At 45.0% G+C, this 26,763-nt stretch overlaps 1 protein-coding gene across 3 annotated transcripts in view; it reads right to left on the reverse strand.

The window, feature by feature from the left end:
• The window catches only part of scrib (scribble planar cell polarity protein), a 75,548-nt gene that overhangs the window by 7,527 nt on the left and 41,258 nt on the right, over nt 1–26,763 (reverse strand). For all 3 annotated transcript variants that reach the window (XM_078291444.1, XM_071921462.2, XM_071921461.2), the window contains exons 16-38: nt 24,812–24,874; nt 21,158–21,247; nt 20,985–21,062; nt 20,204–20,521; nt 18,410–18,490; nt 15,975–16,232; nt 15,344–15,454; nt 15,052–15,228; nt 14,833–14,949; nt 14,264–14,452; nt 13,713–13,832; nt 12,396–12,452; nt 11,750–11,806; nt 10,898–10,978; nt 5,886–5,957; nt 4,953–5,009; nt 4,320–4,442; nt 2,952–3,002; nt 2,521–2,688; nt 1,856–2,015; nt 1,543–1,762; nt 1,181–1,270; nt 907–1,089 (exon numbers count right to left, since the gene is read on the reverse strand). In XM_078291444.1, the coding sequence (XP_078147570.1) occupies nt 907–1,089; nt 1,181–1,270; nt 1,543–1,762; nt 1,856–2,015; nt 2,521–2,688; nt 2,952–3,002; nt 4,320–4,442; nt 4,953–5,009; nt 5,886–5,957; nt 10,898–10,978; nt 11,750–11,806; nt 12,396–12,452; nt 13,713–13,832; nt 14,264–14,452; nt 14,833–14,949; nt 15,052–15,228; nt 15,344–15,454; nt 15,975–16,232; nt 18,410–18,490; nt 20,204–20,521; nt 20,985–21,062; nt 21,158–21,247; nt 24,812–24,874 (2,921 nt within the window). The remainder of the gene's footprint in view (nt 1–906; nt 1,090–1,180; nt 1,271–1,542; nt 1,763–1,855; nt 2,016–2,520; nt 2,689–2,951; nt 3,003–4,319; nt 4,443–4,952; nt 5,010–5,885; nt 5,958–10,897; nt 10,979–11,749; nt 11,807–12,395; nt 12,453–13,712; nt 13,833–14,263; nt 14,453–14,832; nt 14,950–15,051; nt 15,229–15,343; nt 15,455–15,974; nt 16,233–18,409; nt 18,491–20,203; nt 20,522–20,984; nt 21,063–21,157; nt 21,248–24,811; nt 24,875–26,763) is intronic.

The raw sequence follows: 26,763 nt of genomic DNA on the forward strand, positions 1-26,763 counted from the left end.
TAATGTCATTTACTCCTTGTATGTACTCGTCTCCCTCTGAGTCCATATGCTTGTCTCTGCCAGTGTTGTCAGCCCAGTGAAGGTCGACGCCACGTGTCCCTCCCGCCCCTCGCTCAAGAAAACTTTCCCCCCCTCCCTTCAGTGCTCCCTTGCCCATTGTTTTGTCAAAAATAAACGGCGAGCAAATATAGGACGCGCCAAATATCTATAAATTGCAAGTGTGGACCCACTTCGGGGTTTATAGCATGGAAAACTTGATAAAAGTGTGGCAATATGCAAAACAAGGTTGAGCAGCAGTGAAATATACATGTAGCACGTCTAACTTGTGACCCATTCTAAGAGACGCCATGGACTCGCTGTGGGAGAGAGAGTCTCTGCTTGTCCCTCTTCACCTGGAGCTAGCGGTAGTGCTAGCTATGAAAAAGGCATCAAATCGATACTGAGGCTGGATAACTGGATTTAGTTATTTATGCCCAGAGATTCCTTCTCGCAACCAGTGGCCAAACTATAGTAGAGGTAAAATAGAACTGTTACTGGACTATACTGACTTGCATCATATCACACTGCTTTGCATTGCATCGAGACAGGACTGAATCAAATTGTATTGAATTGGTGTCTGCTTAAAATGCATCTTAGGTGCATTGAATCATTGATTCCATATTGTGTATTGAATCGAAGAAGTAGAGATACACAACCCTACTGATAACAAATACTCTCCTGTCCCTAGAATCCTCATGTATGATAGAAAAGTGCTAGAAGTATAAGCTGGGGAGAAAAGGTATGAAGTAATATTTTTAAGGAAACTTGAAAGGAAATACAGAACTGATAAGTTGCAGGGTAAAACCAAAGAAAGAGACCTGACAACATTAGCTATTTTATCCTCCAAGTCAGTATGACTGTGTTTACCGTGCTGCTCTCCACATGGCTCTCTTCTCAGCCTCCAGAGCTCGTTTCTCAGCAGGCGACAGGTCCTTGTCGGGGGCAACAGCCAACTCTGGGCTCTGCATGCGCAACCTCTCCTGGTGTCTGCGCTCTGCTTTGGCCGTACGGATGGGAGCTGCCGACTCCCCAGGATACGCCGGGATCAGACTGACGAGACATTAAAGCAGTAGTGTTATATGCTACAAGAAACACAGCAAGACTCAGATATACAAAGACGCAATATTGCACGTTTAATTACCCGGTCATAGAGTTGGGCCGCTGCTCCAACCTGAAGCCTTCCTCCAGTGAATTCCTCTGGGAGTCTCCTTTTCCATCTACTGAGGACGGCCTACACAGATAAAAAGAAGGTAGATGAATCAGCTGAAGGAATGAAAAAACATGATGAAATTTAAAAGCTACAATATATAGCTTTTTGACATAAAAATAAAATAAATAACATACATTATACATTAATAGTCTGTCTCTGTGACCCTGTGTGTACACGCCTAAACCCCCACGTTTGCCTGAAATTGGCTATACAATTATGTTTGGGACGTTTTGGGGCTTCCTGCCTCAAGGCAAAAATTGTAGCTTTAAATATTCATTCATGTGCGTTCTTACCCTGAGCTGCCACAGTAGCTAGGTGGTGTAACGTTGTAGCTTGGTGGTGTGGAGCAGTGTCGAGACGGAGTGGACACCGGCTCCACCTTGTACTCCACTCCGTCCAGCAGCACCTTGCCGGTGGCCTTCATCTCCGCCACCTGCTTCGCCAGGTCCTCCTCCTCGTCTTCCTCGTCCTCATCCAGCAGGTACTCGCGCGCCCGCTGCTCAAACTTCCTCTCTGGGTTGAGGTGAATAGAGACAGGCTGGTAAATCTACAGGGCAGGTGAGTCGAGTCAGAGACCTTTCTTTGTTATATGTGAGGGAAACTGACCTTCTTCCTCCCTCATTTTCTTGAGGTCATCCTCTCCAACGAGTGAGACGCGAGGTTTGGGCTTGTCCGGCGTCTGCTGCTTCACGTCGATCTCAAAGTACTTCTGTCTGTCCCTGAAAGAGCGCTGCTCTGGACTGTCCTTTCCACTGGGAGAGGGAGTCTGCAGGGTAGTGAGAGAAATAAAGCTTATAATAGGAAGGGATAAAGGTTATAATAGAAGAGATTTTAGCATTAGATCTAGTAGTAGTAAAATAGTACGCATGATGACAACTGTTAACATTTACAGATGATGCAGCGAAGAAAGGTCAGCCAGACTTCAAGACAAAGAAGACCAATGCTGATTGTTAAAATACTCATTTTTAAAATTGCCATTTACATTTCTGCTGAGCCATTTGCCAAAAGTGTGAAGGAAAATGTGAGAGATGCCAGAGGAAAGTATTGCAAGTAGGAAAAAGACCAAAAAAAAATAAAATCAGCAATCAAATCAGAACCCAACACCATAAGCTGATTCAAAGTCAGATCATTGGCAGTCCCATTTCTGACAAATGTAGCACGGTTGTCTCCCACTCTAGGGGAATAGGGACACCACCACCGCTCAAGCCTTGCAGAACCACAGCCCGAATGAAGGATAGGGCTGCTCTAGCCGTGGTGGAGGCAGTGGGTACCTGCAGTTCCAGGGAAGGCCTGGAGAGGCGAGGCACCGCTGCCAGGCTCAAATACTCCCGGCGGTCAGAGGAGAGGGAGGGCCGGGGGGAGACATTGCCAGTCAGACCCTTGCCAGCTCCCTCATGACCTCCTACCCCATCATCAAACACCTCGTTGATCAACTCAGGCTGAAAAGGCCACATAGGGTGTCACCAGGCTGTCAGACTAACATTACATGACTGCGGGCCAGCGGGTAACTGAGCAATTCTTTAAGTAAATATAGATTATTAACATTTCTTGACAAGAGGGTTTCAATACAGTGTTTTCGAACTGTTTAATGGTCTGCTGCAGTTTCACTATTTACGTGTCCTTAAATACTACAGACAGACAACTGTGTGCATGCTGATGTGCTTCAAATATTTGGGTCAGTACTTTCATACGAGCCACTCACCTCTGGAGAAGGCTGCTTGGGATGAACATTGTTCCTCACACCATACAGATCCTGTTGGACAGAGGAAGGAAGGGGCAGAGCATTAGCACAACAAAGGAACCTCAGACTCAGCACGAACACAGAGGAAGAGAGCAGGCAGGCTGATTAGGAGCTGGGATATAAAATATAAAAGGGGACTGAACATCAGTACAGGAACCACACACGGATGGGCAAATGGAAAAACACCAATGTGAAAGCCGATGGCACTGTAGTACAAAACCAACGATGAACGCATTCCACACGCCACAGCACGTCACGGGCCCCCCGACCAGGCGCAGGCTCTGATAGGACAGCCTGCTCCAGTCAGGAAGGGGTGGGGGGGGGGTGGGGTGGGGGGCGACCAACCAATCAGCACAGCATGCTTTGTTGTTGTGACCCGGGGGAGTCCGGGCGGCGCGGCCTACCTGTGGCGGCTCCAGCACTGCCAGCGAGTGAGGCACGGCGGCAAACGCCTTGTATGCCTGCTTGATATTCATGGGGAACTCATCGGGCGAGGTGGGGGAGGGGGCGCGAGGCTGCAGGAGGGGGGGGGGGATGGAGGCAACAGGAGAGGAGGGCGGGGTGGGGCGGGTGGGGTTCGTATGGTAGGGAACCAAGGGGAAGGGGAAGAAGAGGAGGTGGAGAGGACAGACAGACAGACAGACAGACAGAGACAAGTAGGAGAGGGTAGACTATGAGAAAAACCAGCAAAGTTGAAGAAGACAGTGGAGGAGAACAGGTGAACACCATGGCAGCTGGTTTCATGTGGGAGAGGGGGATGTGCCAGAGAAAGACAGACAGTAGGGCTCGGAGAGTGAGGCGGTGCCGCTGCTGTGTTCAAAGCCATGACAGATTTTTCTGTGCGAGCACCTTGGTGAAACACTGAGGAAGACATGGGATGAAATCAATAGCTTCTTCATTATTTACTAGCTTGGGGTTATGCTGCTTGCCAATACAAGGAATGAGTGAAGCATTCCAGAAAACCCCAGTTTATGTGGAATTATGTTGGTCTGATTCAGGAGCTCAGACTCGGGGTTGGATGCTCTGTTTCCCTGTGCGGTTACAACACCAATAACCTCCTGGTTTGCCTGGGGGTTGCACTGACAGTAGCAGTCTCACCGGGTCGACTCGCACAGACCCAGTTCCCCTGTGCATTCAAATACAAGTCTTCCAAGTCTTTGGTTCTAGCTTCATTTAGAAACAAAATCATTCTTATGCCTTAAGTATCTGTAACTCTGCTGTACTGCTGTGAGACACCACTTCGGTGTTTTGAGACTGTGCGGTCACAGTAGGCAGCACAGGGCTGAGAGCGGGGCGAGCGCGGCCCTACGTGGTGGTGAGGGGTCTTACAGAGGTCTGGGAGTTGATGGGGGAGGGGCCATGCTGGAAGGGGTTGGGACTGTGGCCGTCCGGAGTGGCGGGGGAGGCGCTCGGCCGCACGCGCCCGAGCGGCTGGATGGCGCCCGGCCTCGTCTGGAGGGAGAACAGACGGAAGTTAAAATAATGAACAGGAATACAGAACTTTAGAGTGAGTGATAACTGAAAATGAATGAAGCCAATGGTGGAAATGCAGCTCAGCATGAACTTACATTCAGATTATTTGACTCCAAATTAGGGTTCGACCGATATGGGTTTTTGAAGCCTGATACAGATACTTTTGTACTGAAGCTACCGATAGCTGATATTCATTTTACATTTTTATGCCAAAAAAATAGAAGTATTCAGTGTTTCCCTCCAGAATTTTATTCCAGGCATGGTGGAAAAGCCTCTGTGACACAAACTCTTACTACCTTTAAACATGCAAAGAAAATTAAATTAAGATAAACTGTTTTTATATAGCTGTTGTCAGGGAGGAAATTCCATCATATCTGCAGTGGACCACACCACTAGCCAATAATCAATATTTAATAAAAGGCCAATACTGGCAAACCGTATCGGTCTAACCCTAGTAAAAATAAATATTATGTTCTGAACAGCACTCACTGATGATGAATTGTTCTCCTTAGCAGCAGTGGGAGTGGAGGTGTAATGAATGCTCGCCTGAAAGAAAATATACAAGAATGCATGGATTGGCATGACGTCTCACATGACCTGACACGCCTACTGCTTGAGTTTCAACAGACACACAGTCCCTCAACTTAAACTCTGGGAGCCTCTGTAGGATGATGCTGGGCAGAGTAAAGACATTCTCAAATAATGTAATAACACAAAAAATGAATAGCTGGTATGGCTTGAGCTAATTTGATCACAAAATCCAAACCAAATTGTGGACCTTTTTCTTTATATTTTGTCAAACTGTCACCTCTTATATTGTTTATTATTAGATTTAGCTAGTGATATAAAATTACACCCATTAAAACAAGCAAATTTACATTTTTCATTGAGCAAAGCTGCCTGTTCCCAATCTAATTCAAATAAGCCATAGCTGGTCAGTAGAGACAGAAGTACAATCAGTCACATAATCTGCATCTCCAACACACACCCAGTCTAACACTGCATGAGGCGAAGCATCAGTAATCAGCTGGCCATGGAGGAGCGGTCACATGCTTTTCAGACTGGCAGAACTGTGGCAGACACGATAGCTGGGCTGGTTAGAATCACCATGTTGTAATAACAGATAAAGGGCTGAGAGCAGTGAACACGTATGCTAAAAAAAAAATCCAGGCCAGAGCAGAGAGGGCCACAAGACCCACTTACGAAGCGGGTCTCCCTGCCTGCACACATGGAGCTGTTGGAAGAGTGGTGGCTGGGCTAAGGGAGGGAGGAAGGGTCAAAAGGGTCGACCGTAAAATACCTCTATACATCCTCTAGAACTAGGACAGACTCATGGAAAAGGAGAACAAAAAAGTGAAGAGATGGCATGGAAGCAGACGATGAATGTAAGAGAGGAGCGCCGAGTGTTGCAGGTGGACTCACCGGCTGGATAGTGGGAGAGTAGGGGGCATCCCTGATTGGGCTGTCTGTCCTCGTGAGATCGGAGGAAGGCCCCTGGAAAACAAAAACCCAAAACACACTTAAAAGCTGCTCTTACTTTAACTTATTGCACGGAAACACCAGTGTAGTAAGGGCGATGCATAGAAACGGCAAAACGACAGATTCAATGGTTAGTCCTAATGTAAAAGCATCTTTCCCAGTAAATAGTCCAACAAGCAAGCTCTTGCTGATAAACATGCACTTTTCTGTGTGTCTACAGGTCGTGTTCCTTCGAGACTCATGACCCCCCCTCACAGCTGTTGGGACAGACATTCCTGCTGGTCCTAACTATGTGCACAAATGCCACACGAGGTGCTCAAAGCTCTGTGCTCATAGCAAAGAAATCCTCCCAACTCAAAGTCCCACATGCCCCATTTCAATGGGTTGTTACACTGGGATTAAATACACACAACCTTAACACACACTTCCCTAGAGAAAAATACTTATTTTTTTTCCCCCATGAACCCTCCTGCTGTGAGAAAACTTCTACCTAACAGCACAAATGCTCCTGTGCAATCAATGGGTAGACGATGGCACTAACAATGACAAGTTCAGAGATTTGATTCCCATTGGGGCCATCCAAATTAAAAATGTCTGCACTCTTCTTATTGTAAGGCGCTGTAAGTGAAAGAGCTTTCTTGGCGTCATATTAACATGATTAAAACAATGTTTCCACACACTGTTGAGGCATACTGTATGATCTCTTGGCTACTGTAGTTGGGTTCCAGCGACACAAGTGAGCAAAGAGCAAAACCAGTGCATAGTCACACACCATGCTGCCTCCAAACCACACACAGGCAGGCCCCTTGCCTTGCTGTACAGCCAGGGCTGCAGCTGGCCCGGCCTCCCGTAGCCTACAGGAGGCCCAGATAGGATTTTCTCTCCAGCAGGAAGGCCCTTTCCTCTGCGATTGGCCACCAGGAAGGGATTCTCACTGAAGCAGATAGGTTGAGAGTCCACCAGGCATTCCTCTTCTTCGTCTTCACCGGTTATAGATGTTGACGTTGAACTAACCGGTGTTGCTGAGCCGGCTGTTTGAGCGGTGGAGAGCTGGGAGCCGTGGAGATGCTCGCTCTCTGGGTTCATGCTGGGGCAGGACTGGGGGTCCATGTGGTAGAGGGAATTTGCGGGGTGGCCTAGGCCAAAGCCCAGGGGCTCTAATGGGGCTCCGCACTGGGCCTGCAGGGGGGGCTCCATGGGAGCAGTCGGACTTACAGAGGGAGAGAACTGAACAGAGGCAAAGGAAGGAGAGACAGCAAGGAGGGAGAGGAGAGATATAGGAAAATGAAATAATAACAGAATACAGACATACAGAGGGGAAAAAAGAGCTGCACAGTTGGACAGACAGTGAGATTAAAATGGTAAGGGTAGGCAACAAAGCAGCTGGAATTACTCACACGAAGGACTTTAATGCTAGTGGGAAGGTAACATGATAAGAGCTGAGAGTTTGAGACACAGACCAGAGGAGAGTGAGCATAACAAGTAGATTAAGTGAGGAAACTTAAAATAGATCTACAAAGGCTGGTGCGTTTTATCTTAGTGCGATGAAACGTCTTGTCTGTCTTAAAATAAATACTGCATTCTTTTTAATAGATCTCAAGACAATGTTTTACATCTGGGAAGTAAATTAATCTGGCACAAAGTGATCCATCACAAACCAAACAAACGTAAAAATCTATCTGAAATAAGTTCACATGACAATGACAAAACATGTCAGGAACAGGAAATCCCCACATCTTAATGTCCAACTGTATGCACTTCTATAAACAGACTGACACACTTCTCTGACACACAAGCCTCTAAGCTGCCAAGAAGAGAGTTACTCACATGATACAGTTCATTCAATCTTTGCTGGAGCCCTTTAGATAAGTTTCTCAGCCCATCATTCCAGACCCATTACTGGGCTATCTGTGCTACCAGAGTAATGGTCACATTACCACAGCCCAGGCTCTGGGCCCCCGCCTTAAATAACCCATATTATCAGAGGAGCGAGACATTCGGGCTCCAACGCACCTTCTACCCCCACTGTACTTAACAGCTGAGGCTGCTGATGTAGGCTACATGAAGGTAGAAACTAGGGCTGGACGATAATTCAATATTATCGTGATGATATGAAGATATTTTAATATCGTGACACACATTTCTGCTGTCTAAATTGATGATGACAAGCAAATTTTACTTAAAAACTCTGATAAAATGAGGTATGGTAGGAATATTATTTGAAAATTTCAGTTTTGTTTGACATCACACATAACATTACTATTCGATTCAATGAGATGAACATTCATTTGATTATTTAACGTGATTTTGCATACATGAACCATATCGTGATATATATTGATATCGAGAAAAATCCTTATGATTATCATGATATTGATTTCAACCATATCGTCCAGCCCTAGTAGAAACTACGCAATGTTTAACACAACCTATATAACTAATTGGGAGAGAAACCGCTTCTATAACTGTAACTTTAAAAATGCCATGCTTTTAAATACCCAAGACCTGACAAATACCTGAACTGTTTCAAAAACCAATCCACGCCACTAACCATACAAACAACTCCGGAAACTTTTAGACATGGCCTTGACGTGTCTGGTGACAATCAAAATAGCGCGACTAAGAATACAAGCATTGTGACACGCTGTAATGTGGTTCTCGACAAGCTGACTATAAGTGGCGGGCCGTGCGATGAGGGTCAGTGGGATGGAATGTGAACCGGTGCCCTTTTGGCACCGGCGCAGACTGCGGGGGGACAGCTGGGTTTGCGCTGGTGTCCGAGAAGAAGGGGAGCCTGCCAACTCGCCAGCATGCCAACACGCTGACTGTCCGAGCCGGGAAGAGCTGCGGCCCGAACGAGCCGGGAACTAAACAAGTAAACAAGTTATACGCCTCCTGCTTTTAAAACGGATAGTTCCAGTCATCCGTTTTGATTGGCTGAGTTAGGTTTGAAGATGTAAAATACCCAGTGACACACACCTGTGACCGCATAACTAAAATATAACTATGACTACACTAGCACCTAACCTAAAACGCATCTCTGCATCATGTCATGCCTAAAAACTCCTCTCAGCTGTTCTAAAAATCCCTGTAAACGCTTGCCTCTCATGGCTTGTTGCTTAATTTGTGCCGCTTTCTCATGCCTTATCACAAGCGTCAGAATCACTATAACGAGTTAAATCCAGAAAAATGGCTGAAAATACACTCTGCCTTGGGTTTTATTTAACATCAAAAAAAATCAACCAACTGTCTCTGGTGTTCAGCTGAACCTTTAGTGAGAATAAAACTGGTCTCAAAGGGCCTTTGTGAGACAGCCTGAGCAGGACAAGTGTGCTGGAGCAGCCGAATTCCAGCTCTAACGCACAGAGCATGAACAGCTGCATGTGATATATAGGTTAAGTTCTCCTAGAAAGTCTAAAGGCTCAGAGATCTACAACACACACTAACTGCAACTGTTGATAGCTGTCTATTGGACGTTTAAACATATGGCATACAGTAGTGGAATTAGTTAATGTCACCAAAATATTAACAATGGAACCGTGATTCGTCATTTCAACACTAGATATATAGTTGAAAGACGTGTATTTGAGTATTCGCTGACGTTTCACAGACAGAACGGACGATCACCTCCGTGTCATGAACCTTAAAAAGCCTCGATGTGTCTCAAACAGAGTCAAAATCACGCCAGAAATTTCTCAACTTCAACGCGTCAACTATACCAAACACACACACTTGAATCAAAACAAAGAGTTAAGAGCAAATGAAAGACGGGAATGAATGACAGAAACAAGAGAGAAACATGAAAAAAAAAAAAAGGAGAGGGAAAAGAAACAAAAACAAAAGCAGTCAACCGTCCCTCGTCCAGCATCTTGATACTCACTGTAGGATGTTGGCAGGACTGGATGTGCAGTATGTCCGCTCACAACTTACTCTTCCAGGGACTCCGGGCACACACACCGAAAACACTTTTGGTGGTGGGTGGACAGTCTCCCTCCCCGTCTTGCACCCCACCCACTTGACAGACTCCATCCAATTCCGGGACAGATCAAGGGTTTAAAATATCGCCGAGTATAGGCCCGGCTGGGTTGATAGTAGCCAGCTGTTCCCCTCCCCCAGCTCCCATCCCTCCACCTCTCCCACATTCACACCTCTCTTTATCAGCTTTGGGACTGGAGAGCCAGACCAGCGCCTGCCCTTTGGACCAGGGCATGCTCATTTTCATTTCCACCGTTCTTTGTACTGTATTATGCACTTCTTCTGTTCTTTCCACACGGCCATTACATTTCCATTCTTTTATTCTTGACTCATCTTCCATTCTTTTCCCAGGATGAGCTCGGTCTTCACACACTTCTGCAAACTATTCCTCCATGGCCTTTAGATGTCCATTCTTTTATTCTTGGTCCATCTCATTCTTTTCTCAGGGAGGGATTGGTCATCACGTTATTCCTTCAATCCATTTTTTTGCTGCCCTTGTTAACCGTTGGTGAGCGGTTACATCACAGTGTGTTGATCTGTTGTATGGGCTTAGCCTTTGGTAGACAGTGAGCCCGAGGTTATTGGTCAGGAATGTGGGAATTGGGGTTATGCACATGGAGGGAGGTTTACATTCCTGCCCCTTGAGGGGCAACTGGTCGCTCTGGGTCACTGACGTTTCCCGGGGGATAAACACAGTGGATTCCAAGGAGAGATCTATTCTAAGCCATGAAGGCCATTTCCAACATAGCCCCGGGAAAAAATACAGGCATTTTACAACTCGGCTCAGAGAAAACAACCCCTAAAGAGTTGTAAAGATGCCTTCTTGTTCAAATGCCTTAATGAGTAGAACAAACATGATTCACAGCCTGATTTAGCATCAGAACTTGTAATTCTTCTACCACTGCCTGCAGACAGTAGAACTCAGGTTCTGACACTAGAACATACTGTAGGTTCAATTACTGACACAAGGTGAGACTTACCCTGTTGACCTTCTGTAGACTGGTGGTGGGCAGTGCAGCCAGGGTTTTATAGTCAAGTTTTAGAGGCCCGGTGCCAATGCTCTAAAGGGAAATAAAGAAAAACTGAGGTGAGCGAGGGACAAAGCTGAGGTGTCTTATACAGTGAACATCTACTCAGAGTTAATTAGTTTTACAGGGGGAGGCTATGTGTGGAATTGCAGAGAACCATTCCTACGGGTTAAAGGACCTCTGAGATTCAGATTCAGATCACTGCTCATGGCCAAGATGTACAACGCCATGATCCACACTTACACTTGTATGCACACACTGGTTGGAGAATGTGTTGGCCGCCAAGTATATAATGCGTTATTACAGTTAGGAGATGTCGGTTCGAACTAAATTGCTATTGTCAGATGGAGATTAATGAAAAACAGTAGGTAATTTGTTCTGGATTTTACTTTATAGATTTGCAAAAAATTCTGGATGTGGCAGATTCATATTGGATTCAAATTACAGATGCTGTTGGTAAGAACTACAATGACAGGACCTTACCCAGTCATAATAAATGTAAATTGCGTAGATTTAGGTGTGTGGAAGATCTTTTTCACTGAGGACCTTCCCCAGTAAAACTAAGCCAGTTTGAACATGTCTGAAGACTGATTCAGTTAAGAAAACAAGGGGAGATAATCCTCACTCAACAGTACTGTGCATGGATGCTCCCAACAATGGAAAGATTTCCCTAAACAAAGCAGGGATGAGTAGCACGGTAAAAATCCTGTGGAGGCGGTGTTACGGTATTTGTGGTCAGACCCGCCTTCAGCACAGACAGGGGGGACTGTTTGGCTGAGGACCTGCCGTTGAGGAGTGTCTCACCTCAGTCTCCTCTTCTAGCAGGCGAGTTGCCTCCTCACGCTCCAAGCGCATACGCTCCTTCACCAAGAAAGGGAGGGGGAGGAGGAGGAGAGCACAGAGGGGAAGACACCCGACCACACACAGCCACACAGTAATGAGCATGAGGGGTGAAATGAGAAAGAGAAGGTGGAGGATTTACAGTGGAATAAATGAGCGTTAAAGGGGATGAAATGGAGAAAAAGATGGTATGGAGATGGGATGATTGGATGATTTTGTATGGCGAATCCAAACACACCGAAAGTAGAGGAGAGAAAAGAGAGGGGAAAGAAAGGATAGAACCCGCACACATTAGAAAGTACTCATTTGCTATAGGAGCAGAAAAAGCATGCAAGGTGGGACATTGCTGGAACAGTGTCGTCGAACACGACGCCAACACAAGGCGCGGAGGAGAAGCTTCATTCACCCAATAACAGACAGAGCTGAGCGTCTGGCACTAAAGCTCCACCCTGCAGTACGGTGCAAGACTCAAACTTGGCTTATATCTAAACTAGGATGGACCAAAAAAAATCTATTCTCCAGCCCAGAAATACATCTAGCTAGTGATCTGACAGATACAATTTTGCCCCTGGCTTTCCCGAAGCAGTAACAGATTTTTAATTCAACTCACCACTTTCTCCATCTCTTCTCGCTCCCACTGCGACGTCTCTCTCACCATCTCAGACTCCTGGAGAAGGGAGGTTTAGGAGAGTGAGATGTAAGAGCCGTACAACTCCACTGAATAACTACTGCTCACCCTGTAAAAACTTTGCTAAGGCACTGCAGGTACAATAAAGTCCAAAAGAGAAAATTCCTGAGCAACTTTTCATATTTCTTACTGAGATTTCTGATCAAATTTTACTGATGTGTGCTCTGATAAAGGTCATTATGACTGAAAAACAACTCAAAAACAATGAAAATTGCTTGGATCCAAGTGTGTGGAGGAACCACAGAACTCTGACTGAATAAATCAATAGGCCCCTACATCCATTTTAGCACCGGCAGCCTCCCAACAGCAAATCTGGCTTAAATAAACAAGTGCGATAGCGCTTTCTAGTGCTCGGGTGGAGGGGAGTGGTGGGGTGGGGTGGGGTGGGGGTGGGTGTGCATGATTAGAGTGACGGAAACTATGTTGACGTTAAAAACTCCACCTGTTAACACCAAAGTGCTGTGGTAGCACGGACTAACAGAATAACTAAGAGAATTGCTGAACAAAATATTTGATTCATGCGTTGACTTGGCCACTACAGTTAGAAAATCACGAGCGACTTCCTGGTATGTGGATGTACCGCACCCTTGCCTCGTGTTGGGTGACGCTTGTTTGACTTCTACCGTACTGCCTGGTGTACGAGTGCACGCTGGATTTCACTTCTGCAGGGCTCTTAGGACTGCGCCGTCTAAACAGTGCATTCTGTAATACCCCTATTCACAGTGCACTGCAAAAAGTGTTAATACACTAACACGAATAAAACGGGGTGATTAGGCACTGTATGCATGAATCAGAAGTATACAAATAAGAGACAACGGCAGCAGATAAGGGACTGGGATCTAACCCTAACACACATGGGATTACAAGACACATTTAGTTGCTGTTGAGCATCTTCCTAAACAAACTCGGGTATCATCGTAAACAGACATTTTCCCAGTCTACAGATAAAGTGTGACACACAGAATCTGGAATACTAAATAACGCTGAGGAAGGCTTTATAGCCGAAACGTCCGTGCCAACAAAGAAAGAAAAATAAAAAACAGAAGAGACAGAGTGCGGGCTATCTAATTAATTTTGCCATAAAGCTCATCATAAAAGGGTAATACAACACAGATTTCTCCAAAATTACATGATTCTGTCCTAGTGTATCACTGAATCACCCAGTTTCTGCAGCGAATGGCAATATACCTGACCTTAAACTGCACCCGTAGAATTGATTGTGTATTATCAGTGTTGTACCTTCTGTATGATCTCCATCTCCTCTGGGCTCAGGTCTCTGTCTATGGACGAGATGCTCTCCATGCTGTTCTTACGGACGATTCCTGTCGCAAACGGGTTGGCAATGATGCCAGGGGACGACTGGGAAGGGACACAAGCATACATGCAGAGTTTTGCTTAAAAATGGGATATCCACATGTTGAAACAAGGGATATGTCCTCTTAAAAAACTGTTGATGGTACAAAATTTAAATTACAAAATTGAAGCAGCACTTTTTAAAACACAGTGGCTAACATTAGGGTTCAGAAAATGACAAAATGAACTTTTATAGACTGAATCATCTGTATTCTAGAGAAATTGATTTAACAAAATGGATATATGGCATTTTGGGATAGACCCCTACATATGCAGACATTGATGCAGAGATTGATTGAAGTCATACAATTTCTATATATAAAACATCCGGTCCATAACCATGTTAAACACAGTTTTATGTAGTAACTCTCCCCTTCTGTTGTCTCTATGAATGCTAAACACATTCCGCCCCAAAACGACTCCCCATGCTGTCTCACCTCCACAGCAGCCGCGTTCTGCGGGTCGAAGCCGTCACACACCAGCATGACCAGGGTGTCTCCCACGGCGCGAAGCACACGCACCGCCTCCGTGTGCGTCATGCCCAGCAGGCTGTGGTTGCTCACCTCCAGGATGCGCATGCCGACCTGCAGACGGCCGTCTCTCGCAGCCGCGCCGCTCGAACTCACCTATTTGTAGAGTAGAGTAACCAAAGTATGGTAAGAGAGACTTGATGAAGGGTGTCAGACTAATGACTAAGGCTGCTTGTGTTTACCAAAGGCGACGAGAACTTTGTTGTCCAAGCCTTAAGCCTTAGAATATCCTGTTCATGTCATCTTTTGAATCGCTCTTAAAAATCCTTTCTTCACAGACAGTAAAGAGATTCAAATGAGGATACACATCAACAACCAGTGTATCATCCAAGTAGCTGCTTGGTGCTGCTAGCTAAAAAGGAGCTTCTCCTTGGGCTCCAATTCTTTTAATTGCACTCGTTAAGCCTCCAACTGTGCAACATTGAATTTGGGAAGTTCAGAGCTGTGATAGCAGAGCTGTGATGCAGTTCCAGTACCTTAGAGATGAAGATGCCCTCGTCTGTGGGGTCGAAGGGGTTTCCAGCATGACCCTTGGCCCCTCCACGGATACTGATGCCAAGCTTCTCCCCTTGCTGCTTCTGGATGACAATTTCCTGCGGCGATACATACACAGCCCATCAGGCACAGCAAGGAGTGCATATGTGCTTGTACTTGTGTGTGTGCTAACACATATTTGTCTGTGTGGGCTGACTCACCTGCATGCCAGGCGGTGAAGGGTCCCTGCGTACTAACATCCGGATCTCCTGCTTGTTGGCAAGCAGGGCGCGCACAGCTTCCTGGTGTGTGGCGTGACGCAGGTCGATGGTGTTCACCTCTAATATTCGGTCCCCGACACGCAGTCCGCTTTGACATGCCAGGCCGTGAGGAATCACCTGATGAGATGGGGCATGGGGAGTGAACACACAACATAACAGTAGCAAAGGCACAACAAAGACAGAAATAATAAAACAAAGAAATGGCCAACTAAAAGCTCTTTCAAATTTGTACCTTTGAGATGAACACCCCGGGTTCATTGATACCAAATGGGTGACTGGCATGGTCACTGCCTCCCACAATGCTCAGGCCTAGAGGGCCACCTGACTTCATCAAGGTCACTTCCTGTTAGGGTAGGAGGTAGAGGAGTTGTTGGGGAAAAAGACTCTAAACATCCTTTATGGCTAAGTGTAACAAAAGGGAATCAAGTAAGCATTAGTTTAAAAGTACATTCTTCTACAGACAGCCGGATAAAACCGACAAGTCAAGTCTTCATCTATCTACATCTGAGTCTAATAAACACAAACCAACCTATTTCTACTGCACACACATGATACTGTTAACAGGTCTAAGCACCTATTGATGGAACAAACAGCAATATCTTTGCATTATTCACGTTTGGGAATGACACAGCTGATATCACCAGTCCACACTCTACAGTGCACTATCAGTAAAGAGCTCAACAAAGCCTTCATACCGTGCACCATCTTCTCTGGAGCTGGACAGCATTAAGGATAAGGAGGGGGGGCCAAATGAACAAACATTAATGCTGAATGTTGCATTTAGGCTTCTACAGCATGGTCTACTAAAACTAACCGGCCAATCAACACACCGCTTTCCTTCTCCCTCTCCTTAGGGCTCTCACCTCGATGGGGTACTCGTCCTCCAGCCGGCTCAGGTGGTTCCCATGCGGGGAGAGGTGCTCGTCCGTGGGGTCCTCCTGGTCCGGAGAATCGGAGGGTTCTGGGGGTGGGGGGGAGTGGGCTCGGGCCCGGGATAGGCCCGGGGAGCCGCCCGGCGCGGCCTGGTCTCGCTCCACCAGGAGGGCGATGGTGGGGGAGGTGCCGGTAAGGAGCGCTACTGCCTGGTCATGCCTGGCCTCTGTCATGTCTACACCATTGATCTGGATCGACAGTAAAACCAACCAGGTAGGGAGTCAGCCCACCGAGACGCTCCCAAAGACAATGGGCAGCACTAGCCATCGGCACATGGGCACGATGGATATCAAGGAACAAATGCATGGTGGAACTGGCACATGTTGCCGTAACAGTTGACTCTCATCAGATTCAAAATCCTCATCACCATTTTAAAACATCTACATTGCATCTAAAATACATCTTGATTCCCCTCATGGTATTAGTATTAATTCATTGAGATGTTGTGAACACCTACGTTGTGAGTGCACCAAAGTGAGTACTGTTATTTGAGAAAGGACCCAGCACCTATACAGAGCAACAGGAACAGGCACAGAGAAGAGAAAGGCAGCGGGGGGGGAACAGAGGGCTGCCGCAGGCAATGCAAGCTGGCAGAGCTTCCCTGAGGGAGGGGAAGGCTAGGGGCAAGCTTGAGCTGTTTTATTCCAACATACTCTTAAAACTCCTAACAAATAATCAGCTTATCAATGCTTGTGGTCCTATCTTCTCATCCTAACCAGTGTAACATTTTGTGAACACCCCTTCTTGCCTTTGCTTACTTAAAACACAAGTGGCAGCATGTATTGTGGCCAAAGAGTCTGATCTTAAGTCAGCAAAGGCAAGTAGGGAAGTTCTTAGTCGACTGCTGCTTTGTGTCATATGACAAAATATTTCAGCGTTTGTGGCAGACTACATTAGTTTTGTTAACAGTTTTTAGATTAGTCCTCACGGTCCTGAATTGAATGAGGGAGGTGTCTTTCAGAGAGGCACCATCATCTGGTCCGAAGTGACAAACAGAGGTCAGCGCTGACCTGACAGTACCAGCTCTTACCATCGGCTGATACGCTGCCGCGGCTGCTGCTATGGTAATGCATGCGTTTACCATGTCAGCGGGGCCACAGGCTCCGCCCACACCACCCAAACACCACACCCACCACCAAGCAGGCAAGGAGATGCACTTAATGCATTAGTGAGCATGCAGAGGGAGAGAGCGTGAGAGAGAGAAATAGAGAGAAATAGAGAGAGAGAGAGGAAAAAGAACTAAAAACAGCCAGAGGAAGGGGAAGAGTAAACCCAGAAAGAAAGCAGAGAGGATCATTCAGGAAGCCATTCTATGATTCCCGGAAAGCAGGGTTTGCGAGAGAGAGAGAGAAACGGTTATGATCCCAACAGCAGAGTAACTACCAGCTAGGAGGAGCTGTTGAAAGACATGGTAGGGGCACAGTTTCACATTCAACATACCGGGGGAGGGAGGGTTCTCTGGACTTCTCAAAATGATTTCAGTTCGAAAACAAGGGTCTCTTCTTGAACAATGATTAAATAAAGATTGCATGGGTGTGACTGGAGAGACATGCAACTCAAGAGTTATCAATATGCTGACAGAATGGGGGAAGCAAAGCCAAGCGTGGAGTGCGATTAGCAGAGAGCGAGAAAAGACACTCATGCAGGAACCCCTTAGCAGTACCACATATCAGCTAAATCGTTCCAAAAGAGCTACAGGCGGTTAGGTTAGATTTAGTATGAGGACTAGATTAGTATCGTGTCTCGGTGCATGGATTTGATGAGAGCAAAGTTCTAGTCTGATGAGGCAATTTTCTGCATCTGGTTAGCATGGAACCCAACCCAAGTTAGTCGGACCTATCTTAGACAGGGCCAAACTTAACTTGAGGGATCAGAGCGGTGTTATGGGCACCTTTTGCTATGGGAAGATTAAAACTCCTCTACCATACAGCAAAGATGGCAACAGTGAAACAAAGTTGGAGACAAAGACACTCTGCAGTGTTTCCTTTACATTATTTAAGATGTAGTGGTAAAAAAAAAATGTAAATGTAATGAAAATACATCATCTGGCCTTGTCGCCAGCCCAAAATAAGAATCATAATCGCAATTACAGCGCAATTGTCCATACATCAGGATAGAAATATTCAATTAAGAGCCATTCTCAAGCACTTAATCCTGGAATGGGCACAGGAGAAAACCTGAGTCTCTGAAGCAAAATTACTCGCACATCTACAAAAACACTGTATAGGAAACACTGTTTTGATCACAGTTATCAAAGATATAGAAACTGCTGGCCTTACTTCAGACGGGCCTGAACTGAAGCAGGAAGAGGAAGAGAGTTATGTAATGCCGAGATGGAGATGTGGAAGGGATGGATAGTACTCACAGTGATCACCCTGTCGCCGACATGCAGTGTGCTGTCTCTGTGGGCTGCCCCGCCCTCTGCGATGCGAGAGATGTAGATTCCCTAAAAACATGAGGAGACATGTTTACATGTTGTCAACTTTAATGTCCATCTGTGGATAAAACACATACTTTGGTTTGCGTTGCATCACTTAGCTTAAAGTTTTAACATAATATGTACACTTTCAGGCTGTTTTAGAGTAAGAACTACAGTTAAATGAGATGTTACCAATTTACTGTAATAAAAATGGGCTTAATTAAAGGGAAGGGTTATCCATTATTCCGTAAATCTTTTCTGACCTCTGCCTCTGTACCAAACCAGACAGGGTTGGTGGCAAAGAGTCTGGTGCAACAGGCTGCAATGCCATGATGAATCATTGTGCTAACTCACAGCCTGTTGATAAAGAGGGTCAGTACGGGACATCCCATGGTGACGATCTGAGACAGCCAAACCAAATATAGAACCCCTTTATTCATTACTGCTGTCAGGGTTCACAGAGGTAGTTCTGAGATTAGCAAACCCCAAAGCCCACCAATTTATTATGATGTAGCCTACTTCAAAAAACAAATATATTAAACATATTATGACCAATTAACGCCATAATAAAATCAAGACAAATCAGGAAGCTATGGCACAAGCAGCTTATTAAAAACATGACCTTTGGGACTTATTGTCCCTTTGCTTAGAGAAATTGCACAATTTGTTTAACTAAATGAAAATCCGCTGAACTCTTGGTCCCGCTCACTAAAACAGAATGTCATGTAAACATGCAGGAACAAAGTCTACAGTAACAAGTAACAACCAAGCAATAACTGAGAGTCACTGCATCCACTTTAGAAATATTTTAAAAACAGAGGCTAGACTTACAGACACGCCTAAATCATTTATCAGTTTATGAGTCCTTTCCTCTTTGTTGGCTCCTCGAGCTGCATGAGTTTGAAGGCAGTTTTGCACAGGCCCAAATATACACCTCACCCCCTCCTCCGCTTCTTCCCATTCCAATTACAGTGGACCTATCGAGTGTCAAGGCTCGCTATTCATATCTCCGTCTCCTTGGTGACGGCTGTAAACGCTGGGGCCAGAATAGATGCCGTGAAAGAGACAGATCCCTGAGGCTGAGATGGCCACTGTAAACACTTTGTGGACCAACTTCCCAAATCTCACGCCACAGTTGTCACAAACACGGCATCCGATTCTTGTATGGTAGCCTATATTTGTAGCTTCAGATCATTAGGACATAAATATCATTTCCCTCCTTGAATTAACCGCCATAAACAACTACAGAATTTTGTTGGATGCAGTTGCCAGCTTTGCACAGTTGATAGAAAGCTTTTTACATTCTGAACATATATATAGTCTGTTGTCTCAGGTCAATGCCTTTAGAAGAGGAAACACCTGACACCATAATACACATCAAGGTGTTTCACTGGGAGGGAGCCAATTAAATATGTAACAGTGTGGTGACTGAAGCCCCACCTTCTATTCATGCCCTAGCAATGCTAAATCTTTACCATACACTGATAATATTGTAATTTTTCTTTATTGATGCCCATGGGGAAATTCTCCTTCCGCTTTCCCCTCTCACAAGGAGGTTAGGAGCTCAGGGTCTTCAGCTGGCAGGGATTCAGTGCCTTGCTCAAGGAAACTTCAGCAGGGCGGATGCTTGTCGACAAAGGGGCTTGATCGCCGGTCCTCCAGGCGAGGAGCGGTCTCTCTACTCCCTACGTCACCCCGAGTCTATGCTTAGTGAGAGAGGGGTGTGCTTGTGTGTCTCACCGTATCTCCTGTGCGGTACGCCGTGGAGCCCTTCCCCCCAGCGATGCTGAAGCCCAGTCCCTTGTCGTTGCGGACCAGGCAGGTGGAGAGCCGCTGCCGGGGCCCGCTGGGACTGGCCTCCATGCAGAAGGGCAGGCCGCTGCTGCGTCTCTCCCGGGGGAAGTAGTCGTCCTCGGGCCGTAGCGGCGTGGTGGTGATGGCGTTCTCCGGCTCCACCATGCGCTCGCGCAGCACCGTCATGGAGACGGTAGCCCCAGAGCTACGGAGAGCCTCCACTGCTGTGTGATGCTCCGCTCCGTGGAGGTCCACTCCGTTCACCTGAGACAGACAGAGACGAGAGAGAGACAGATTTTGACTTTTGATGTTCTTTAATGAAACGTCTCACTACAAAACAGAGGAAAGAGTAACTGAAGACACCTTAAAAACTCAAACTCCCACACACACGACTGATGTTCATTTTGTAATCTGCTAATTTTCTATTTCTGTCTCACTATATTTTAACTCTTATGTTTTACATGATTTCTAAACCGTGTAATGTTTCAAATACATGTTATTCTCTCACTCTGTATTATACCTTAATTTGTCTTGTCCTCCATTTATTGTAAAGCAATTTGAGCTGCATTTTATGTACGAAGGGTGCTATATAAATAAAGTGTATTATTATTATCTGGCATGCTACCTCCTTGCATTGAGAGACACAGACAAAGAGACAGGATTGAGTAACAGAATGGTCACATCTGTTCACCGTCACAGTGCTGGATGTGTTCACACAGGACTTTACCTCTAGGAGTTTGTCTCCTACTTTGACCCCGGCTCTGGCTGCAGGACCATCCTCAGACACCCTGGAGATGAAGATTCCCTGCAGACACAATGAAATGGAAAAATGAAGTTGTCTGATCTATGTGATTGATTTCCTGAAGCTAGTAGGCAGACTAAGCACAGAATCAATCTTACCTCGTCATCCCCCTTGTAAGGCGTGGATCCTTTCCCTCCAGCGATGCTGATACCCAGGCCGCCTGTCTGTCGGAGGATGGTCAGGGTGTGCTGCAAGTTGAGGAGGGGGGAGTCAGCACAACTAGTGGCGAAACCCCACTAAAACACTGCTTAACTCAAGACAGATTGGGAGGGAGAGGAGCCCACAACATCCCAATTACTTTAGACGGTTATCTTTAATATTATTACATTTATTTATTTGAAATCATTAAGTTGATTGCTATATGTGGATGCAAAGTTCCATTTATTTTGACATCTTAGACTTCACTAGTTTTAAGTTGTGGGTGAGCTCCCTCTTTCTGCCAGAGGGTGGCGCCAATCTGGGCAGAGCAGCATGAGACTGTGGTCATATCAACAGATGGACAGACGGATGTGACAGACACTTTGACTTGGTCTCAAGTCTAATCTCAATTCAAGTGGAAGTTGGATGATTTTTTTTATGTCTTGACTGGATTTTACTTTTAAGGCATTTCAGAAAAGTACATTCAAAGCAGCAGGGCCAAACAAAAACAAAGTGAGTGCCGAATCATTTCTCATCTATTATAAACCACTTAATTGGCATTAGACCAAAGACATAAAGTGAATAAACAAATACTGTCAAAAGTCCTTTTAAATCGGACACACAGAGGCTAGTCTCATACTGGAAACATACGTGTATTGTGCATGTATGGTGGGAAGGGACTTAAACATAAGACTATGTCACAACAGGGATGTAAAGACTGCATAACAAGTCACAACGAACTGAGAGTGAATGTGTGTATGCTGAATACGTGCAAGCCATGCAGAATGGGGGAGAGTGGAGGAGATGAGGGACAGGTGGAAGGTAAGTGGAAGGAGAGAAGGGTGTGCTGTGTCCTGGATGTGGAGTGAAGGCTGCGGAGTCTCTGTAGTGGTGTAGACACACTGCCGTTCTTTGTAATGAGACTGTATGTTTTCATTGGCACATTTCCATATATTTTGTGAGCGAACACACAGTAGACATAAATGCAAATGTCTTCATACAAGATCTAACATTAAAAGGACACAATGCAAACCTTCTGCGAGCTCATACACAGAACTGCCCGATTAATAATCTGGCATGTGCTACCAAATTGTGTTTTCTTTCCAATTCAGTATTTAGAAACACTGATGATTTTGTACATGAGCATGTACATAATAGCCCATGATACATTAAGTTAAGCAATGGGCATGAATTTGCCATGAGATGGAAAAATCCTTATATCTTAATATGAGGGTGGGAAATTAACTCCAGCCACAAGCAAAGTGCTGGTAAACTTTGGCTGCTGCTCATGAGTTTGTTTACCACTTTGGTGACCTGCCACTTTAGCAGGTAACCAGCAATCATTCAAAGTTCAAATTTTATTCTGAAGAATAAAGTGACTTCTCAGTTTTGGAATCAATCAGCGACTCTGTGGCCAGTGGACAACACATTTTGTTCCCTGCCCTACCTTCAACACTAATATGTGGCTATTCAGATTATAAATCCACTGAATATAATATGTGGCTATTCAGATTATAAATCCATTGAATATCATACTTTAAGACCGCTGGTGTTGAACTGTTCATTAACTCAAACTGAGCTACATTTTCTAAAATGTAAAAATGTTCTACCATACCATATAACAAACTTAAATCAACTGAAATATTAATGCCAAGTCTTCTTCACCAATGCCAAATAGCATAGCAGTCAGTGTATTCAAGAATACACATAATATTGCAAACACACCATTTTTTTTTATCTACATTACATATCTTTAGGTATGCAAGACCCTGGGCTTTTTCTGTGATTTATAGAAACTGATTTAACTACAGCTGTGTGCCGAGTGCTGAGAGTGAAAAAACAGCTGAGGTGTTGGAAAATAACACATTTCAAGATGATAAAACCATTTCTGTAAAACAGTAAACCTATGTAATACAACATAGATTGTTATCTTTTGTCCAGTTAAGCCGTAACAACCATGTACGTTCAATGCGGGTGTAAGCTGAACTTTTGAGAAGTGAACTTCTTCCTCGGGTGTTCTTTCAACGCTCTTCCTCTGCTTGGCAGCTGAGTTTTACAAACCATCTCTGTATACCTGCATGCCCAGAAAAACCTGAAAGAAGATGGTGCTGCAGACTTTCATCATCACAGCGCATCCAGCCCATTCACTCCAGGGCAACACAGCGTGGACAGGGGATGAAAAGGAGCAAAGAAAGAGAAGCAGAGGAAAAGTAGGAGAAGGCATAGTGTGGTAGAACCTGAAGTTGGGCTGGGACTTCTACAATCCGGTCTACAGCCAAAGCTGCAGCTCTGTTGAGCAATTGTTTTCCTGGACATTAATCAAACTGCACATTTCATGCAGTGCCAGCATTTCAGAGAAATAAAAAAAAAAAACACCCTGGGAGGGTGACTAAGAGGCACACAATCGTTTTGTTTATGCTGCTCAAGATAATGGAGAACATTTTACAGGTGTGGCTTGACTTGAGGACATCACATTTGTGGGCATCCAGGGAAATGATTCCTTGGGAATGTCAGAGTTTCCAATAAATTCACCATCATTTTTTGTTTTAGAGTTACTTCGGGTGCTGTGCACAAAGCTGCGGTTCATAACCTGGCGTTTCTCGTCAATGCAGCTTGAAAACGATTAAGATTTAATGCAGCCAAGCACTGAAAGCATGTTAGTGAACAACACCACCTAGGATGCAGCATGTGGTGTTGGTCCAACAGGTGGTGCTCCTTCCGAGTCGTGCACGCACTGAATAGGAAGGCAAAGTCTGAAACGTAGCCTGCAGGGCATGTTGAGTAGGTTAACTAGCTCTAACCCTATTTGAAATTAGCTGTATATTATATTCAGGGTTCACACACCTTCTTAAACATCAAATTCAAAGACTTTTCAAGGACTTTCCAGGCCCAATTTCCTCAAATTCAAGGACCCACGGCATAGTTTGAGACACGAATCAAGGTTAATTACTGTTACAACACTGATAATTTTTATAATGAGAACTAGCAGGCTTTACAGAAGCTCACAGACAACAATTAAAAAGAGAGAGAGGCTTGAATGTGTGAACACTTCTCAACTGTGTTACAGTGATGGCAGATTATGTGGTCTCTTGCCTTCTCTAACACAAATATATAAATTCAAGCACTTTCAATGACCCATGTCTATTTATGTCTATTTTCAAAAACATTCAAGGCCTTGATTTTTTTTTCTCAAATTCACAAACTTTCAAGGATTTCAAGGACCCGTGGGGACCTTGTATATTTGCCTCCAGAACAAGTGATGATCAAATGGGAATCCCATGAGAACGACCATTTCAACCTTTCCCAGGATGCATTGGAAGCTGACAATACGGTTGTCTATCAGTGCATTTGTCAGGAGTTTACTATCAGAGATGTAATGGTGTTTGAATGTCCACAGGAAAAAACCCTACTGCATTACCGCATCCAGGCTCTACCACACTGGCCATGTCATAAATGAGTTATGGTGAGGGCTTCCCTAGTGATTGGCTTGGATTAATCATTGATTTCTGTGGGTTGTTTCCCCCCTCTGAATGCCGGTGGGTGAATGAGTGGGTGAGTGACAGACAGAGACAGAGAGGGAGAGACAGATTGGATGGGAAAGAGTAGGTACAGACCTCTTCCTCCTCAATTCGAGCAGGTTCAATCAGCAGATTATTGACTTGATCAAATGACACCCCCTGTTAGGACAGGAACCAGCGAGAGGCATGCGGATTAGTGAGGCCAAAAATAAAAATATGCACACACGCATACACAAAAATACAAACAAAACAAAATAAATGAAAAGAAAACAAAAAAAAAAAAAACGCACTCACTCGCACTTTCAATTTACCTCACCAACCAAAACCAAACACTCCACTGTCTGCTTGCGGGTTGTGTGACTTCCGCGTGCGTCCACTGGGGTGGACCACCTTGAAGCAGAGCCCATCCCACATTCACTCCCCAGCCACCAGAAGCAAATACAGGCAGAGGTGGAAAGACAAGACCCAGGAGCTCAGCCACAGTGCAAACCACACAGTGTAGAGAGGAGTGGACGAAAGAAAGCAAAGGCTCCCATACCAGAGTAAACCCAGCCTTAACACCGCAGAACCAGCTCTCCGGCAGTAGCAAGCTCTGATTTAAATGGACAGCAGGCCTACTTGTCATGTTTGTTAAACTGTACCAAAAGACCGAATGAGCCGTTCATCCTGAAAAGTTATTTGAGACGCATGTAACACTTTCAGCCTATGATACGCCAAAGGATTTTTACAAGATAACTCTCTGAAAATCAGTAACAGAAAAAAAAAATTAAAGAAAATCAGTACAATAACAGAAAAAAATGTGTCTTTTTGAATTAGATTTGTAAGAACCATGAAGAATCTTCTATCTGATATTCTATCATCTTGAAATAATTCCAAAGTCACAAACAAGAATAGACCTGCATCATTATCATATCATATCATATAAAAATAAGGGTCTTTGGATCTCCGCATTCCAACTCTGCCAATAAACGTTCTGGTTGGTCTGAGGGCCGTCACACAGACAGACACACACCCATACACACAAACACAAATCTCATTCAGTAAATATAAAGTAGCAGATTTGATGGGTCCCGGCTGATGTAGGACCAGGGATTGAGATTTGATCACAATGTTAAAAAAAAAAAAAAAGACAATTAGCATGACAAATCAAAAAGATCTCATTGAGGCTTGTTGATTACTGGTGATCAATGAGGAGATTCATTCTCATAAACAACAATATCTCAGCAGACTTCACTCACTCAATACATACACACGCAACACACACGCACAAAGTTATGAAAGCAGGTGTGTGAAAAGTTCATTATTAACCAATTAAATTTAGGAGCAAATGATATGGTGAGAAGCGTAGAACTGAAATGGGCAGGTGGTGGCGCAAGAGGAGCTGGGCTAGAAGTCAGCTGCTTGGGAGGGTAAGGCATCGTCATTTGACATAAAACGCAGAATTCATATCTGGCATGTTAACAGTACATTAAGAAAGGGCAAGAGGCTATCTGGATCCCACCACTAATCAGCAAAACACAACATTTCTTTGATCTATCTCCAAGTATGAGAATCTTTTTTAGCATATTGCCATTTCTCACAATGTCTCTTTGTTGTTACTGTATCATATCTAATGTGACCCAAGTGGTGTAGGGTTCATGAAGAGGACAGTCAATGATGACAACTGAGTGTCTGTAGGCCTTTGGCGGAGGACATCTCGTCCTTGCACGGGACAGAGCAGGGAGAAAGCCAAGCTTTGATTGAGCTATTCTGAGACGAGTCTATTGGTGAGTGTGTAGCAGAGTAAAACCACAAAGTCAACTCCTGAGAAAACATCCCCCTCAATTTCTAGCACAGGGGCAGGCGTGTTTATTTGCACAATGACCCTGCATGCAACGGCATATCCTTCTCAATCAAGTGCTAGCAGCCCACTCCAAACTGAATGCAAGTTGCAAGGTGGTAAGGGGCTTCTATGCAGATTAGGTGTTTGCATAGAGGCAATGAGCAAGCCATTGCAAATATATTCTAATAGCATGGACAGAGAATTTGAAGGATAAAATATCCTAAAC

Source organism: Centroberyx gerrardi, chromosome 22 (assembly GCF_048128805.1).
Source record: "Centroberyx gerrardi isolate f3 chromosome 22, fCenGer3.hap1.cur.20231027, whole genome shotgun sequence".
NCBI lineage: Eukaryota > Metazoa > Chordata > Actinopteri > Beryciformes > Berycidae > Centroberyx > Centroberyx gerrardi.